At 40.3% G+C, this 20,497-nt stretch overlaps 1 protein-coding gene across 1 annotated transcript in view; it reads right to left on the bottom strand.

Annotated features, from left to right (window-relative positions):
• Nucleotides 1-231: 231 nt before the first annotated feature.
• Nucleotides 232-20,497, bottom strand: part of LOC129710755 (MARVEL domain-containing protein 3-like) — a 40,367-nt gene continuing 20,101 nt past the window's right edge. Inside the window, exon 4 of the mRNA XM_055657985.1 lies at nucleotides 232-2,296. Within this exon, the coding sequence (XP_055513960.1) occupies nucleotides 1,614-2,296 (683 nt within the window). The 3' untranslated portion in view covers nucleotides 232-1,613. The remainder of the gene's footprint in view (nucleotides 2,297-20,497) is intronic.

Genomic DNA, 20,497 nt, shown 5'->3' with positions numbered 1-20,497 from the left:
TTCCGACCTGACGAATGGTCTCAACCCGAAGAAAGGTCTCGCCTGAATCGTCACCCATTCCTTCTCTCCAGAGATGCTGCCTGTCCCGCTGAGTTACTCCAACATCCTGTGTCTATCTTTGGTATAAACTAGCATCTGCAGTTCCTTCCTACACAATAAATATCATAATTTATTTAGTAAAATTAATAGAAATATATTTTAATCTAAATTGTCACAAAACACGTGTTTTTGAAAAGAAGTTTATTTAAAATACAAATTTCAATGTAGCCTTACAAAATAGGTACTAGGTTTCTAATACCTTAACAAAACCACATGTAAAATAGTTACTGCGTGTTTTTATTAGGTGCAAAGTTATTTACAATTCATGCAAACTATTTTCTACACATAGCATCAGTAACTTTATCGTATGTACACTCCATGGCAAGTGCACTGCTTTCAGTAAATTTTCCACTGCAGTGCTGAAATAATTTGATTTGAAGTAATTTTAAAGCTGATTTTGTTCATCCAGCTTGTATGTACTATAGCATATTAAGATAGCAACACAGTGAAATAAGAAGTGTTTAAAACAGAGTGGAAATGCAGCAGCTTAAACATTGGCTCAAATCCAAAAGGTTTTATTAAATCTGTATTTTATAGAGAACGAACAATAGACTTTAAAATATATAATTTGACACACACAATGATTGACAGATGGCTTTCACAATAACCTGATAAGTGACATTTTAGATTCACTCACTCATTAAGAAGAACATCATAACCACTATGGCATATGAATGTTTAGTGCTGCAGAAGTTGGTCTTTGCTCACTAGCCCTTGCTGCTAAATTATAAATTGCCTATTGTAATTATATGTTGCCCGTCTTTAATGGAATTAAATATTTGAAAGGCATACAAAAAGTGGCCTAAAGCACCTGGAAAGCACCAGCAACAAAGATTTTTTACCCAGGTAGACACACAATGCTGGAGTAGCTCAGCAGGTGAGGCAGCGTCTCTGGAGAGAAGGAATGGGCGACGTTTCGGGTCGAGACCCTTCTATTAATTCAATTTCTTAATCAATATATTAACTGACCATATACCTAGGTATCTCCTAGTGTTATAAATTTAAAAAGGAAATGAGTTAAAAATATCAAGGTTATGAACGTTCACCATTACATTTTAAAAAACCTTTTTTAGTTTTGTTGAATGGAAAAATATAAAATTATTATTTCATCTTGATAGTTCACAGATTCTGTCCTGGTTGCTCTCAAGTTGGTCATTATTTTTGCAATCTGATGAATTTTAAAATAACCAACTGACTATATTCCTGTTTGGAAACCATATGCACACACTACAGAGATTCCTGGATAACTATCCAAAGTGAATTTCTCCTCTTCCGGCCCTGGAAATAGTAGCCAGGTTTAGTATCTGTTTTAGTGTCTAGCGAATTCAGCAGTGACAGGAGATTAAACTTGAGACCTTCATAATATGAAAGTCTCAATTGTCTATCATCTAATTTTGATGAGGCAATGGATATTAACAGAGTATTTCTAACATTTTCTGGTATTATGTCAGATTTTAGAATCTGCAGTATTTTGATTTTGGGAATTAAGATATAGTTAGCATGACGCAGCTACTTCACACAAATGTTGTCAGGTCAACATCAGTCTTCACCTCCTGATGATTTATACGCTTTTTATATTCATCTTCCTCCAAACTATGTTGAACTGCATTGTTTACATATATAATTTTCTTCACAGTTCTCAGCGTCAGGAAACTCAGAACTGCACTTCCACAATACATGCCGGCAGAGATTATGCCAAATAATGCCACAGCGGCATCTCCGCCTTGAACATCACAATTCATAAAATTGTAACCCCGGCCTGCATACAAACGGTGTCTTAATCTGCAAACTTCGGTGCTATTTACCTTAATTATGAGATGCAAGTAAAGTGCAACACCCACTATATACCCTATGCATGCAAGAATGTTGAACACAAATTCAGCTATCAGAATTTTTGGAGAAATACGGTGAAGAGGTTTTGCACCACCCACCAGAAAAAAAATTGTGAGAGAACCAAGGACAATGCTGAATGTCACCCCTCCATACACGCAAGGAGCTCTCATCTGAGTGAACTGCATATCATATTCCCGGATCTCCTTCAGCTCCGTGCCTTGGAAAGGGCTATATGCTGAATCAATGTTGAAAGCGCCTATCCCAAGGCCTCCCCTGGACGTGTATCCAGAAATTGCTGCTTGCGATGCTGCCACACAGACCAAGACCATGAAGTTGGTTACGATTTCAGAAAACTGCAAGACACCTGCAAACAAAATATAAATATTTTGAAACCTCACAATCATAAAATAACTTCAGACTGCAAAGATGAAACATTAGCCTTGCTCTCTCTTGGTTAGTTACTTAAAAAAATGATCGCACAGAATGGCTTCTTTGTGCTTAGTCATAAAATGCCAGAGACCGGGTTTGATCCTGACTACGTAAGGGTGATCCTGCCCATGGCACGTTCTCCCTGTGCTCTGATTTCGTCCCACATTCCAAAGACATGCAGGTTAATTGGCTTTAAATTATCCCAAGTGTATAGGACTAGAACAAGTGTCCGAGTTATCGCTGGTCGACGTGAAATTGGTGGACTGAATTTCCATGCTGTATCTCTAAACTAATCAGTGTGGTCATTAACATTAACTGAACAGAATAATTACCCAAGTATCTCCACTCTGACAGACCCCTTTATTTTATATCACATATCTCACAGTTTAGAGTTAGAAACCAAGCAAGACAGTGACACATCATGACTTGTTCTTAATGAAATTAGTTGTTTCTTTTTCAATCAAGTTTTCAGATTTGCGGTAGTTGAGAGTGTTGCTTTTCTCTGGGTGCTACGGTTTTCTCCGATATTCCAAAGACATGCAGGTTTATAGGTTAATTGGTTCCTTTAAATTGCCCTTTGTAGGATACAAAAGTGTGATAACATTGACTAGTTCGATTGATGGTTGGCGTGGACTCAGTGGGTTGAAGGGCCTGTTTCCACGCTGTATCTCTAAACTAACTAAACACAACAATGACTATTTTGTGTCAGTCTAATTCTTCCACCTTACCCATGTAGGTTATTTTTTACTTCAAATAACTATTTAGTTGTTTTGGATAATAATAAACAAATATGCTTCCTCATCCCTTTTAGGCAATATATTCCAGATCATGAATAATTCCTCAGTAAAATTGTTATTTATTTTTTTTTTCCTGATGAAAGAGTGAATAAATTAATCATGCCCTAGCTAGAGGCCACCCAGGGAGAGAAAAACTAGAATGACTGATTAGTCATCCTGGTGCTCGGTAGGCCCCAACTCAAGAACTCGGGAGTAATAACTAAACAGAGCCAAACCTGCTTAACTTCCTGGAGCAGTACATGTCAGTACTCTGGACAGACAACACCCACAGATAGGATCGAACCCGGCTCTAAGGAACTGTAAGGCAGCACCTCTATTAGTGCACCACTTCATCGCCCCATTCCATTTCTGCATGACTCCCTGAGAGGATACTGAGGGATAATATGTGCATGCATTTGGAAAGACGGGTTGATTAGGGATAATCTCATGGTTTTGTGCTTGGGAGATCATGTCTCATGAATTAATTTGATTTGATTTGAATTAGATTTGAGTTTTTTGAAGAAATAACTAAGACGGTTAATGAAGAGAGGCCGATAGACTTGGTTGATATGGACTTCAGCAAGGATTTTGATAAGTTTCCACATGGTAGGAAGGTTAAATCGCATGGGATCCAGGGAAAGCTAGCTATGTAGATACAGATGTGTAGGAAGGAACTGCAGATGCTGGTTTACACCAAAGATAGACACGAAATGCTGGAATAACTCAGCAGGACAGGCAGCATTTCTGAATAGAAAGAATGGGTGACAATTCAGACGAGACCTTTCTTTAGACCCAAATCGATACAGAATTGGCTTCATCACAGGAAGCAAAGGGTGGTGGTGGGAGGTTTTATTTTCAGACTGGAGGTCTGTGACTGATGGTGAGCCTCAGGGATCATTGCTGTTTATCATTTTTATCTGAAAAGTATAAGGCATATTCAGAAAGTTTACAGATGACACTAAAATAAGTGGTATTGTAGACAGCAAGGTTAGTTGTCCCGAAATAACATGTAATTTTGATCAGCAAGTCAGGTGGGCCATGAATTGGCTAATAGTTTAATTCAGAAAATTGTGAGATGTTGCATTTTGGGATGTCAAAACAAGGCAGGACCTTCACAGTAAATGGTAGGTACCTGCGGAGTGTTATTGAGCAGAGATTTCAGAGTAGAATTACAGTTTCCTGTAAGTGGCTTTGCAGATAGATAGTGTGGTGTAAAAATGTTTTTGTATGCTGGTCATCATCAGCCGGGGAACTGAGTGTAGAAATTGGGCCATTATGTTACAGTTGTACAAGACCTTTGTGAGACTGCTTGGAACCTTATGTTTAGTTTTGGTCAGCCTGCTATGGGAACGATGGCATTAAGATGGAAAGGGTGCAAGGAGGATTTACGAGGATAATGCCAGGACAGGGCTGCCTCAGCCATAGGAAGAGATTGAGCATGCTTGGACTTTACTCCTTGGAGCGCAGGTGGCTGAGGGGTGATCTAAAGATGCATATAAAATCATGAGGGGAATAGGTAGAGTGAATGTCAATTTTTCTTTCTAAGTGTAGGGAAATCCAGAACTACAGGGCAGGCTATAATGTGAGATGGGAAAGATTTAATTTGATTCTGAGGGGCAGTTCTGGTCACCCCACTACAGGAAGATGGAGAGGGTGCTGAAGAGGTTTTCCAGAATGATGCCTGAATTAAAGGGTATTAACTACATGGAAAGTTGGACAGACTTGGATTGTTTACACTGGAATGTCAGAAGCTGAGGGGAGACCAGATAGAAGTATATAAAATTGTGAAGAGCATAGATAGAACTGTTTTCCCAGGATGGAAATATCAATACTAGTGGGCGTAGGCGAAAGGGGCAAGTTAGATGTGTGGGGCAAGGTTTTTTGTATTCAGAGAATGGTGAATGCTTGGATTGTGCTGGCAAAGGTGGTGGTGGAGGCAAATATGATGGTAGCATTTAAGAGGATTTTGAGTATACACATGGATCTGCAGGGAATAGAGATATATGGAGTTTGACGGCATGATGTTCGGCACAGACATTGTGGGTTGAAGTTTCCTGTGCTGCACTGATCTATGATCTATGTGCTGAAGAACGAATTATTTAAAATCTAACGTAACATCATTTTAAGTGAGAATCAAAACTAAAACTACAGATATTGGGAATTTGAAACAAAACAAAATTTGCGGGATACTTTTACTCTGTCTGATGTATTGTGTATTTCCAGTATTTTCTGTTTTTCTTACAAAGATTTCTTAATTTTAGTTTTGCAAGGTCTTTTTAAATTTTGGTGCCTCATAATACCTTACATAATAAATGTAACAATGAATTCATTTATGATGAAAAAACTATTTATTTTCTTAAATATAATTTAATAAAATACATTAAAAATCCAATTATTATTAATTAATAATTATGTTCAATTCAACCAGTGAGTCTTAAGTTCTCCATTCATACCCAAAATATAGCATTAATGAAGGAAAAACATTTTTGAACACATCACATTTCATGGTTACAAAACACTTTGGACTTGTTGTCGCATATGAAAAATCCAACGTAAATAAATTTCCTTCAAAAGTGTACTGTACCTTAATCTTATTATTACACAATCTGAAGATGCAACATTTTAGCTTCAGAAGGCACCTTAAGTGTTTTAAGTAAACTGGAGTTAGTTACATCTGGCACAATGACTCGGATTCCTCATATCTCAAACTAATTTAGAATAAGATTTTTTGAGAAGCCCAAGCCTTCATTCTTCCTGCCAAAATGTCAACTTCACCTTTAACTTTTCATTTGGGAATTGCACATCCATTCACCAATTTTGATTCGTGCCTCCCAATATTCTGTCAGTTCTCGGTCGGTGTTACTATATAATTCAACGTCAGAGTGAAATTGTGCATAATTCCCATGTTCAAATCATTTATGCCAATAACAAATACCAAGCTTCCCTTTGCCGATAATTTTGGAATGTCGTGATCCACCTTTTTCTTATCAAACTCCTAATTTGCAGGTACTCTTTTGTGGCATTCTGCTACTTCATCTTCCAATTCCACGTGAAATGACCTTGGACTATAATGTTCTTTTTGCGTTTTCAATTTTAAGCATCTTATACCAGCATTATAAAAAATAGTTAAGATTCATTCTAAGAAATGAAATCAATGAGAGGTTCCAAACCCTTTCAGTATGTAGTAGTCAACTTAACAATACAAACATACAAATACAAACAAATGGTGAGTGAGATTCAAAACATTAATGTAACATTGTAGTAACCACAATAATAAACTAAATAAACAATAATAAACTAAAATAAGTCTTAACATTAAGCCTGCACCAGATTTTTGCCAGTACTGTCAATGACAATTATTCTTGTCATTTTAAAACCACTTTTCTCCTTTGCTAGGTAGAATGGAAGATCTTAACAAAGTGAAGAGATGAAAACATTCACAGTTTTTACCAGCTGATCTATATTCTCCTCAAATGGTACACCTACATACAGCACAAAGGAGTACACACAAAGAGTGACATTTCTGGAAAGTAACCTGCTGGGAATGTACTTTAGCAACGATCAGCTTCATAAAACTATCAAGAAGAAAATTTCAGACCAGCGGCATAAAGATGGTTTAAAATACTGCTCTCCCTTTCTCTTCATCTCATTGCATTTTCTATCATTCTACCAATCAAACCAGAATCTCGAGATTGGTACTAACTTCCCACATAAAATGGAGTTACTTATACAAATAAGACAAAAGTAAATAATGAATAATGTAAGAAAAATGTAAACAGTATGTTAATAGAAATCTATTGGAGAAATATTTTCCAAAATATTTCCTTCACATATATGTACCACAAAAATATCAGAAAATATTACAAAATATTAACTAGAAAAGAGCCAATACAAATGCAGGTAGTTAGTTAATTATGTCCCTTCGTTAGGTGAATGATAATAAAATTGATATATACAAAAGGTCTTTTCACACACCATATCTCCAGGCCTCAAAATTTATTGCAAATACACTGACCAATTGACACAATATACTGGTTGGTCATATCTAACTTCATAACGTAGCTCCCTCAGAAATCAAAATATCACTAGCCTAAAAGTAACAACAGCTTTTACCACGCTTAAAATTTGAGCATAGCTTAATAACTTCCGAAGTTAGTTTGTTTCATTTGTTACATCCTCTTTCAAGAGCACAACTTCTACTAGGTTCAGTAGGGATTAAGGAAAGTGAGGGAAAACTTAATGTACTCATTTCCTTATTACGTGTTTGGATCAACAAAACATTCTGGTGTCTACATAAAAAGTCTAGCAATCTTTAGAAACTTTACCACTTTGTGGTGTAAAATGAACTTCAGCATGCAATAAAACATACCTGATAAATTTATAAAGAAATAGAATTGCCTGTGAATTTATTTTAAACTAGCATTAAAGATCCAGAATCCTGAGGCCTAAGCTTAGGCTTTAAACATTGTTATTTGTATTATAAAAATGTCAGCTTATTTTTATAGTTTATATTTATAGAATGTCAGATTTCATTGGCTGTGTCTCTGAAGTTGTCACATGTCTCCACATAGCAGAGGTCTCAGGAGACTTTGTATGTTCCGATTGTGCAGCTTGTAGCTTTCGATAAGCTAAAACTCCAAAAACCAAACCAGCAATGTAAACAATTGTTAACATCACGGCAAAGATGGAAACAGCAACTTCTGTACCTAATATGGCACATTTCACCGAGCTGTAGCCATGGCGATTGTAGAGTGATTCTCTCTGTTTGCACATATCTGAGGCATTAATTTTATGAATGAAGTGAAGATACAATGCCACTCCTATGATGTAAACCACTGTCTCAAGGGCCTTTGCTGTACATTCCATAATCACAAACGATGGGTATTCGCTTTGCAGCACCGAGGACCTGTTGAATTGCAATATACATCCACCAATAAGAAAAGCCATGGAGAAAGCAAGCAGCAGAACACTAATCCCTACTGCACAGTACACAGTGGTCGACTTCATTGCATTGTACACTACATCTAGTTGTGCTGCTGTTATATCTGCTGTACTTCGTGATTTAGAAATCCACTGTTGGAATAACCCATGTTGTAATAATAGGCACTCCCGAAGCCTCCAATACTAGCGAAGCCTGCAGAAGCACTCTGGGTTGCTGCAGCACAGATCAGTACCACCAGGTTGAGAATGATTTCAAACATCTGCAACAATCCTGCAACAACCAGATTGAGGAAGCTGTTAATGGGAAATGCATAACCCCTCACCAGAACAGAGCAATAGAGGAACAATGAGGCCATAACAGATTTGGTTCAATAACTACACTATATTAAACAGTTATGGAAGTACTTATGCATTAAAATATTAGCATTTTTTTCATGACTAAATAAGAAAATCTGGAATGAAAACAGAAAACAGTGGAAACACTTAGCTTCTGTGAAAAGAGAACCCGTTTGTGTCCATAAATACAGAATTTTTGTTCCTTTTTCAGCATTTTCTGTTTTGCTAACTTTTAATTGAATATCTAATTCTACCATATACCACTCAGCACAAAATGCATTTTTGTTTTGGTTGGTAATTTGTATTTCTTATATTCTATTAATAAAATCTATTATTTGATTACAGTTTTTCCTACAGGCTCTTGAACAAAACTCTCATGAGTTAAGAATGTGTTCCCAAGCCCCCAACCTACCTCGCTGTGATCTTTGCACTATTTTTATCTGCACTTTCCCCTTTGCTGCAACACCATTCTGTAATTTTTTTACCTTTCTTGTTGTTCTGCACAATCTATGTTGGTTATGTTGTACGACTTGCCAGGGATAGTGGCACAGCAAGGTTTTTCGTTATATCTCAGAGCAAGCGACAAAATAATAAACCAGACAAAATCAAACCTTTAAGTGTAAATTATAGCATTGATGTTTAATTAAGTTTAGTGAGAAATAGTTTAGTCAGAGAGACTGGTTTATTTTTCTGTTTCTGTCTTTTATTTTGGTGATACAATTCAGTTCAGGACTGGGAGCCATCAGAACAGAATGGCAGCTGCTTGAAATCCAAGAATGATGGAAGTACTCAGATATGATTAATAAGCAGGTACTTTCAAAAACGATATGAATCCAGAAAAGGACACACGTACTGGAGTAACTCAGTAGGTCAGGCAGCATCACTAGAGAACAGATAGTAAAACACTTTTTCGAGTTGAAAATAGAAAAATAGAAAGACAGGATTGAAGAACAGATGAAGAATAGTAATGCAAATGCTAATAAATGCTAAGTATTTTCATAACTGTTTAATATAGTGTAATTCATGAACCAAATATGTTGTCATTATGAGGCCATAGTCGGGAAGGTAGCAGGAGTGGTGGAGGGGGGGGGGGGAGTGAAGAGAAATAGGTGGGAGTCAAGAGGAGGGGGAGTAGCAAAGGTGTGGGGGACATAAAGGAGGGGGGGTGGTTAGAGAAATTCACAGCCATATATGGTTACATATCTATATTATTAAAAGTCTGTTCTTGACCGGTTTTGGCCATCTGTGCTGCGATTTCCGCGAGATAACGCCGCCACCTATGGCCGTCATTTTTGGCCACCTTGCTCAGAGCCCCCCTCCGCCATATGTGTGCCGAGGATTTTTCCCGCCGATGAAAAATGACAGAGATATTAATGTTTTTACAAAACTCCCCATTCTCTCTGCTGCCCCCACTGGAGGCAGGGGAAGGGACTATAAAACCAGGAAGTGGTGTGCCTCAATTAGTCTCTGCAAGCTGGAGCTCTGTCAATTAGTCTCTGTCACTCTGAGCTGTGAATGACACTGAACAAATGTCTACAGCACTGTGAGTACCCTTAATTTGGTTTGAAAATGAAAATATAGTTAGTTTGATGAAGTAAAAAAGCACTGCCTGCAAATGGTTGTTTGGGTTGAAGTAAAAAGGCACTCTCTCTCTCTCTCTCCCTATCCCTCGCTCTTTCTCTCTCTCTCCCCCCCCTCCCCTCCCCCCCCCCCCTCCTCTCCCCCTCTAGGCAACTAGGCTGTCGTCACATGGTCCCCGGGATGTGTCGCCGGTAAGGTCGTGAGTAGTCTCCTCTGTCGCCCAAATAGTCGTAGTATCTTTCTGGTCGCCGCTGGATTTTGAACGTTGAAAAATGTTCGGAGGCAATCAGTGCCAGTGGGTTTGATGCCAATGAGCGAAGCTTGACTTCTCATGACATAAGTGCTGTCATAGTTGTCACCCGGTTAACATAGGTTGTCGCCAGTGCTGACTCATTTTTGTTTTGTTGTTAAAGTAAAATGATTCTATTTCAAATTTTATGTCGAAGGGGGGTCCAGTCGCTGGTTTTTCAGCGACCAGCTATGACTATGACAGTCGCCCAAAATAGCCCAAGTGGGACAGGTGCTTTAGTCTATTTATATTTCAGGGGATTGGAACAAGGCTGCAGTCCAAATGAATGAAACAAATATAGAGTAGGTTAAAGAAGTTCAGAATACATAAGTTCAGAACACTGCATGCTATTTTCAACAGGGAATTATGAAGAATCTTTAAATCTAAATCATTATAATCATCAAGATCATTTTTGTTTTGCAGATTTACAAATTGAAGGGACTTAAAAAGGACCTATAACACACATTGGAAGGACTCCTAATTGTTTATTCTAATTTTTATATTCTATGAGAAGAATTTAGAAGGTGACGCAGATAAATGGTTAAAGTAAAATAAATTACCATGTTGTATTACTCAAGTGATACATAATCCACTCTGCGTAGACACAAAATGCTAGAGTAAATCAGCGGGTCAGGCAGCATCTTTGGATGGAAGGAATTAAAGGACAAAGGACAAAGGACATTTATTGTCACGTACACCAAATGGTGTAGTGAAATTTGTCTTGCCAGGCAGCACACAGATAAAGATTAGACATAACATTAAAGAGGTTTAACAATAAACATAAAAACATTCCCCACAATGGTTCCCACTGTGGGGGAAGGCACAATGTCCAGTCCCCATCTCCAGTTCAGCCATAGTCGGGCCTATTGAGGCCTCCGCAGTCGCCTCTACGGAGGCCCGATGTTCCAGGCCATTCTCCATGGGTGATGTAGCTCCAGCGTCGGGAGAATCCTCAGCGGCATGGGACACCTGGAACAGCCGCTTCCGTACTGGAGGCCGCGGCTTCCGAAGCCAACAAGGCCGCACCGGATGGAGCTCCACAACTGGCGATCTCGGCGAGAGATCCCAGGCTCCCGGTGTTAAGTTCAGTGCTGCCGCCCGCAGCAGGCCGCTCCACAGACCCGCAGCTCCGCGATGTTTTTCTCGGCGGTCTTCAGCTCACCGGAGCTCCAGCGCGGCGACCCGGGCAAGGCATCGCCCGCTCTGCTCCGCGATAGCGTTCTAGCGCTGTGCCGCCGCCGAAGCCGAGGTACTGGGCGGTACCCGACAGGAAACGCCGCTCCAGGCCCGCTGGTAGGCCGCGAGGACAGGTCGAAACTGCAGCCCGGAGAAAAGCTGCCTCTCAGAAAAACATTGCGGAGCTGTGGGTCTGTGGAGCGGCCAGCTGCAGGCGGCGGCGCTGAACTTAAACATCGCAGAGCCTGGGATCTCTCGCCGAGATTGCCAGTTGTGGAGCTCCATGCCTCTCCGACTAGGTAGGAGACCCTAGAAAGCAGTTTCCCCCTTCCCCCCCCCCCCCCCCCCCCCCCCCCCCCCCCCCCCCCCCCCCCCCCCCCCCACCTCCCACATAAAAAGGCTAGAGCTCCTAAAAACAAAAACACTCAACTAACTAAAAATAAGAAAATAGATGAAAAACAGACAGCTGCAGGCTGGGCAGCCATACCACACAGGACGGCGCCCCCTAGGGAATTGGTAACGTTTCAGGTCGAGACCCTTCTTCAGACTGGTAATCAGTTTATTTTTTCTCATTTTAAATGCCGGTGCAATATAGATGATTTGGTAAGAAATTAGTTTCAGAAGTATGAATTATATTGTTTCTCTGGAGGCCCATGATGACAATTAAAGAGTCTTGACACTTGATTATTGTTTGCCTTATGGTCTTTTTTAGGTATATTATTCATCTTGTGGTTATAAAACAGTTTGAAGATTTATGTTTTGGAAAGCCTCATTGTGAAGGCAGCCTACATGACCATGTTGAGCAATGAAAGCACATGCCATTAAGAATTTGGATTGCAATGTGCACCACACTAGTATCATTGATGTACACCATCTAACACATTCCATGCTATTACAAATATTTTAGTTGCAGCATCAGAATTAATAAAGCTATTTAGGTAGAAATTAATTGTTGACTGTGTTAATTGTGTAACACTGTGTTAATTGTGTAATATATACTAGCAGCTTTAAAGGAACAAAACAAAAATTTAAAACAACATTTTTGAACAATGTGCAGCTACTGTGCATTTAGTGCATGCAACCAAGGACATATTTTTTTTCCTCTGATAGACTTTAGTCTTTTTCCCAATATAGCAGTTAGCAAAAGCTATGAAATTAGTCCACATCAGAGTTCGGGAAGCACAGCAACATACTACACAGAATGTTTGGACGTAAACGTAGATGGGTTGGATAGTAAGTTTGCAGATGACACCAAGATTGCCGGGGTTGCAGGCTGTGAGGAAGGCAGTCACAGTGTACAGCGAGATATAGATCGGCTATTGAATTGGGCGTAAAATGGCAGATGGAGTTTAATCCCAGCAAGTTTGAGATGTTGCATTTTGAGAGGTCAATTTTAAGGGGAAAATCTTCAATTAATGGCACGACCCTTAACAGTATTGTTGTACAGAGGGATCTTGGAGTCCTAGTCCATAACTCCCCAAAAGCGGAAACACAGTAGTAAAGAGGGCATGTAGGATGCTTGCTTTGTTAGGTTGGAGCAGTGTAAGAGTCAGGAAGTCATGATATAGCTTTATAGAACAATGGTTAGGTGGTGTATTATGTGGTCATCTACAGGAAGGATGTGAAGGCTTTAGAAAGGGTGCAGAGGAGGATAACCATTTTTGATGCCTGGATTAGGCAGTATCATTTATAGTGAGAGGTAGGACAGACTTGGATTGTTTTCTCTAGAACACTGGAGGCTGCGGGGAGACCTGGTAGATGTGTGTAAAATTATGAGCAGCATAGATAGGGTAGACAGTCAGAATCTTTTCCCAGCATGGAAAAATCAAATACTAGAGGGCATGGCTTTATAGTGAGAGGGGCAAAGGTTAAAGGAGACGTGCGGAGCAAGTTTATTTTTACATAGAGAAAGGTGAGTGCTTGGAAGGCGAGGCTAAGGGTTGGCGGTTGAAGCAGCTGTGTTAGTGGCATTTAAAAGACTATTGGATTGATGAAGCCGAATAAAGTTACAAAAATAAGAAAAAATTAAAATAGGTTTCAGGGCTAGCTTACAGTTTATATTTAGTGTCAAATTAGGCTTGTCTCAGGTTGCAGTGTGTGGGATAATAAATACCATAACATTGTCTCCCAAGTGAGGAAGTGACAACAAGGAAGAGAGACATAGCTAGTCAAATCTTTGAAGTGAGATGCCATAAAGCAAATGACCAATGTTTATGGGGGAGGAGGTGATAGAGGAAGAGAGACATAGTTGGTCACATCTTTGAAGTGAGATGCCATAAAGCAAATGACCAATGTTTTTAGTATATCTTGTACCATGTAAACAAAAGGCCTTTGATGTGATGCAATCTGTGGAAACCTTTTCCTGTACCTCTGACATGATTAATGTCTGTGGAATGTGCTAAGGGGACAAAAAACCCTATTTAAGGCAATGTAATTCTGTTGTTCAGAGAAGAGGACCGAGGACAGTTGAGTATCTACATTGGTCACTTAGCTGGAATACTCGCTCCCTTCCATCGGCCGATGTTAAGTAAAGTTTTGAACTGGTCTACCAAACAGTTTGTGTGGTGTCTGTTTATTAAGAAGAGATAGCCATATTGATATGCAGGGAATGGCGAGATATGGGTTATGTGCAGTAGAGAAGTGATGGTCTTGGCATCATGTTTGGCACAGACATGGTTGGTTGAAGGGTTTGTTCTTACATAGAAACATAGAAAATAGGTGCAGGAGTAGGCCATTCGGCCCTTCGAGCCTGCACCGCCATTCAATATGATCATGGCTGATCATCCAACTCAGTATCCTGTATCTGCCTTCTCTCCATACCCCCTGATCCCTTTAACCACAAGGGCCACATCTAACTCCCTCTTAAATATAGCCAATGAACTGGCCTCAACTACCTTCTGTGGCAGAGAATTCCACAGATTCACCACTGTAAAAACTGATTTTCTCATCTCGGTCCTAAAAGACTTCCCTCTTATCCTTAAACTGTGACCCCTAGTTCTGGACTTCCCCAACATCGGGAATAATCTTCCTGCATCTAGCCTGTCCAACCCCTTAAGAATTTTATACGCTTCTATAAGATCCCCCCTCAATCTTCTAAATTCTAGCGAGTACAAGCCGAGTCTATCCAGTCTTTCTTCATATGAAAGTCCTGCCATCCCAGGAATCAGTCTGGTGAACCTTCTCTGTACTCCCTCTATGGCAATAATGTCTTTCCTCAGATTAGGAGACCAAAACAGTACGCAATACTCCAGGTGTGGTCTCACCAAGACCCTGTACAACTGCAGTAGAACCTCCCTGTTCCTATACTCAAATCCTTTTGCTATGAATGCTAACATAACATTTGCTTTCTTCACTGCCTGCTGCACCTACATGCCTACTTTCAATGACTGGTGTACCATGACACCCAGGTCTCGTTGCAACACCCAGGTCTTGCTGCACTGTAACCATGTACCACTTTTGTGTGATATTTTGTTCTTCATAGAGTTATACAGTGTGGAAATAGGCCCTTCAGCCTAACTTGCCCACACTGGCCAACATTTCCCATCAACACTTGTCCCACCTGCCGGCGTTTGGCCCATATCCCTGTAAACCTGTCGAAACTCCATCCTAAACTCAGCATACATTGAAAAATTCTTGGTGGAACTGATGGAAGAAGCATATTAATCCCCTCTATTTCTGCCTTGGGAGATATTGGGGTCCTCATATCTCAACACAAACTTACACGCTGTTTTGATAAGTATCAGGGGATCTGGGCATTTGTTATCCGACTTTTTAAGAAAGTCGAGAGAAAGAAAACAGGAATTATAGACCAGTTAGCCTGACATCGGTGGTGGGGAAGATGCTGGAGTCAATTATAAAAGATGAAAGCGGCACATTTGGATAGCAGTAACAGGATCGGTCCAAGTCAGCATGGATTTACGAAGGGGAAATCATGCTTGACTAACCTTCTAGAAATTTTTGAGGATGTAACTTGGCAAATGGACAAGGGAGAGCCAGTGGATGTAGTGTACCTGGACTTTCAGAAAGCATTTGATAAGGTCCCACATAGGAGATTAGTGGGCAAAATTAGGGCACATGGTATTAGGGGTAGAAACTTGGTTGGCCGACAGGAAACAAAGTGTAGGGATTAACAGGTCCCTTTCAGAATGGCAGGCAGTGACTAGTGCGGTATTGCAAGGCTCGGTGCTGGGACCGCAGCTATTTACAATATACATCAATGATTTAGATGAAGGGATTCAAAGTAACATTAGCAAATTTGCAGATGACACAAAGCTGGGTGGCAGTGTGAACTGTGAGAAAGATGCTATGAGAATGCAGGGTGATTTGGACAGGTTGGGTGAGTGGGCAGATGCATGGCAGATGCAATTTAATGTGGATAAATGTGAGGTTATCCACTTTGGTAGCAAAAACAGGAAGGCAATCTAAATGGTATCAAGTTGGGAAAAGGGGATCTGGGGGTCCTTGTTCATCAGTCGATGAAAGTAAACATGCAGGTACAGCAGGCAGTGAAGAAAGCGAATGGCATGTTGGCCTTTATAACAATAGTTGAGTATAGGAGCAAAGAGTTCCTTCTGCAGTTATATACGGCCCTAGTGAGACAACATTTGGTCCCCTAATTTGAGGAAAGACATTCTTGCTATTGAGGGAGTACAGCGTAGGTTTACAAGGTTAAAGGATGGTGGGACTGTCATATGTTGAGAGAATGGAGCGGCTGGGCTTGTATACTCTGGAGTTTAGAAGGATGAGAGGATATCTTATTGAAACATATAAGATTATTAAGGGTTTGGACACGCTAGAGGCAGGAAACATGTTCCCAATGCTGGGGGGGTCCAGAACCCGGGGCCACAATTTAAGAATAAGGAGTAAGCCATTTAGAACGGAGACGAGGAAACACTTTTTTGCACAGAGAGTTGTGAGTCTGTGGAATTCTCTGCCTCAGAGGGCGGTGGAGGCAGGTTCTCTGGATTCTTTCAAGAGAGAGCTGGATAGGGCTCTAAAAGACAGGGGGTATGGGGAGACGGCAGGAACGGGGTACTGATTGGGGATGATCAGCTGACTCGAAGGGCTGAATGGCCTACTCCTGCACCTATTGTCTATTTCCCATAGTCCTCTTAACAAAAGCAAAATGTATTGAAAATATGTCCTTTTATTGCTCTGAGCGGCTCTGCAGATCACCTAAGTGTTCAAATAAATTTCAGTTTGCCCAGGAAAATTACACGCCCAAGCAAATATATATTGATGGAGCAGAATGTAAACTGAATCAAAACATGCCACTTGCCAAGTTACCAGTCCAAGCACATCTAATATTTATGGCTGCAGAATGTACAGCTATACAATTCTAGTTCATCAATCAAGTCTCGTAACGTTGGAGTCAAAATTTACATAATACCAACACCTACATAATACAATTGCACGCCATGCAATTGGATTGTAAGCATTGGTATTATATAAATGTTGCTTTTGGATAGGCACAAGGATATGCAGGGAATGGAGGGATCAGGATCACATGCAGGCAGAGGCGATTAATATAACTTGGCATCATATTCGGCACAGACGGTGTGGGCTGGCAGGCCTGTTCTCGCACTGTCCTGTATTTTGTTTTATGGTTGGTCTTATCTGAAAATGAGCTGCCAAACCAGTTCGGTTTCAATAGTTCATTCAAAGCATTTGTTGAAATAAGTAAATTAAGTTACAGTGCAATATGAAGAAAATAATATTATATTCTTTTTTTCGTTCCTTGCCTGCTGCTTATTTATATTATTTGTTTGTAATTAACAAATCATTATATTAATCATCATAATTTCCTGCCAGAATGTACAAATTACAATCAGGGTAAAAGCAAATCCTTTGTAATTCACTGGAAAATAATAATTGATGCCTCCATCATCAAGTTCGCTGACGACACCACTATTGTGGGGTGTATCACTGATGGGGATGAGTCAGAATATAGGAGAGAGATCGAGCAACTGTCCATATGGTGCCAGCGCAATAACCTGGCCCTCAACACGAGCAAAACCAAGGAACAGATTGTGGACTTTGGAAGGAGTAGGAGGGGGAGCCACAGCCCCATTTATATCAACGGGTCGATGGTTGAAAGGGTCAAGAACTTCAAATTCCCTTGCGTGCACATCTCTGAAGATCTTTCCTGGTCCGAGAACACTAACGCAATTATCAAGAAAGCTCATCAGCGCCTCTACTTCCTGAGAAGATTATGGAGAGTTGGTTTGTCAAGGAAGACTCTCTCTAACTTCTACAGGTGCACAGTCGAGAGCATACTGACCGGTTGCATCGTGGCTTGGTTCGGCAATTTGAGCGCCCTGGAGAGGAAAAGACTACAAAAAGTAGTAAACACTGCCCAGTCCATCATCGGCTCTGACCTTCCTTCCATCGAGGGGATTTATCGCAGTCGCTGCCTCAAAAAGGCTGGCAGTATCATCAAAGACCCACACCATCCTGGCCACACACTCATCTCCCTGCCACCTTCAGGTAGAAGGTACAGGAGCCTGAAGACTGCAACAACCAGGTTCAGGAATAGCTACTTCCCCACAGCCATCAGGCTATTAAACCTGGCTCGGACAAAACTCTGATTATTAATAACCACTTTATGTTATTTGCACTTTACCAGTTTATTTATTCATGTGTGTATATATTTATATCATGGTATATGGGCACATTTATCTGTTTTGTAGTAAATGCCTACTATTTTCTGTGTGCTTAAGCAAAGCAAGAATTTCATTGTCCTGTACAGGGACACATGACAATAAACTCACTTGAACTTGAACATATTCTTGAATCTGAAAGTCTTAATGATCAGCATAATTTCCTGCCAGAATGTACAAATTACAATCAGGGGAAAAGCAAATCCTTTGTAATTCACTGGAAAATAATTTTATTTTAGGAAGTTGTGTTGTAAGAATTCTGGTTTAACTTCTTACTAAAATTCAATAAGATTTTAGCATCAGTAAGTTTTCCAGCAACAGGTTAATTAACATATTTTCACATCCGATAGTTCTGAAGTACAGTAAATGGTGTTGGTTATTGCAGATTATCTGCTATAACTTAGTAAGGGATTATCATTGCAGAAGTGACTCAGCGGGACAGGCAGCATCTTGAGAGATGGAATGGGTGACGTTTCAGGTCGAGTCTGAAGAAGGGTCTCAACCCGAAACGTCACCCATTCCTTCTCTCGAGATGCTGCTTGTCTCGCTGAGTTACTCCAGCATTTTGCGTCTACCTTCAATTTAAACCAGCATTTGCAGTTCTTTCATTATATAATATAAACAAGGAACCGCAGATGCTGATTAATACACAAAGTGCTGGAGTAACTCAGCAGGTCGGGCAACATCTCTTAAGAACATGGATAGGTGCCGTTTTGAGTCGAGACCCTTCTTAAGACTCAGTCTGGATCTGGGCCTGGAATCTAGATGAGTTGATGGCCCTGGCCTGCCGACAGCTGGAGGAGGGGCGAATATCAGCCGAGTCTTGGCCCACGTAAGGTTCAGCGCCAAGTGTGGCCTGGAAGCACCTGAGGATGCTGTGTGGGCCAGGGAGGCTTTGACAGCCCGGCCAGGAAGCATTCAGGAATCTTATTTGATTGTGCACGCCGGGTTGATGGCATTCGTAGAAACAGGGCGGACAATGTGAAGGTTGCAATCATCCACCCCAGGGAGGCAGTGCGAGCCAGGGATGGCTTTGGCATTCTGGCCTGGAGGTGAAAGTCAATAGGTCCATCTGATTTAACCAATTGAAGGTAGACACAAAATGTTGGAGTAACTCAGCGGGACAGGCAGCATCTCTGGAGAGAAGGAATGGTGTTGTTTCGGGTCGAGACCCTTCTTCAGACTGACTCAAAAAGTCTGCCAACATTATCAAAGAACCACACCATTCTGGTCACACACACATCTCTCCGTTGCCATGGGGAAGAAGGTACAGGAGCCTGAAATCTGTAACATCCAGGTTCAAGACCAGCTTCTTCTCCACAGCCAACAGGCTATTAAACACGACATCAAATAAGCTCTGATCTGAACAATAACAGTCTATTATTACTATTGCACTTTATCTGTTTATTTATTGTGTATATATGGTCAATGGTCTACAGACACACTGAACTTTTATCTCCCGTTCTGTATTATGTTTACATATTCTGTTGTGCTGTAAGTAAGAATTTCATTGGCCTACCTGGGACACATGACAATAAAACTCTTTTGACTTGACTTATTAATAGTTTTTTCTCTCTTCACGTTGGGATATTTCCAAATGTTGTTGTTCTTCAAGACGAGCAAGTATTACTTCTGGAGCAATAAGTACTTTCAACCACACATGCCAGATGACATTCAAATTAGGCAAGAGTGGAATTAATTGGAGGCCATATTGCAAGTGCTGAATTCCTCTGCAATCCTTTCCTTGCATTCTTTCAGTTCTAAATTTGTAAAAGTAAATGTTTAAGGTGCTGACTATGGCTGGAATTGATCTTGAAGAAGTTTGGCGATCCTTTTTGTGATTTTTCTTCATGCCATACTAATTGCTAACTCTTCAACACATACAACCTTTTGGAACATTGTATCTTGAATGCGTCTTTCACTCTTCAAAGGAAAGAACTGCTCAGAGAGCTTACAACTGTAACCTCCTGTACAGCATTCCCTCCAACTGTAATAAGCTCAAGAGTCAGTCAAGAAAGTTTAATTGTCATATGCACTGGGGATGGAACATTAAAATTCTTACTTTTTCAAGCATAACAGCTGTATTATTAACAGAACAATACAGAACAATATATATAAAATGATCAATAATACAATATATTATCAGTAATTCTAAAAAATTAATAATAGTGCAATACCACAATGTCTGAAACCAAAACAAAGTCCACAGTAGAGCTTTGCTGAGCTAAGGTTGTGGTTAAGATTTTGTGACGTGGCTTATGATCCTGATGGTTGATGGGAAGAAGCTGGTGACATCCACATTAATGCTCTTCAAGAGCCCCAAAACCAGCTTGATGTCAAACTACCTGAACATATTAGTATTCCCCACATTGATGTCA

Source organism: Leucoraja erinacea, chromosome 2 (genome assembly GCF_028641065.1).
Source record: "Leucoraja erinacea ecotype New England chromosome 2, Leri_hhj_1, whole genome shotgun sequence".
NCBI lineage: Eukaryota > Metazoa > Chordata > Chondrichthyes > Rajiformes > Rajidae > Leucoraja > Leucoraja erinaceus.
This window is presented reverse-complemented; position numbering and strand designations above follow the sequence as displayed.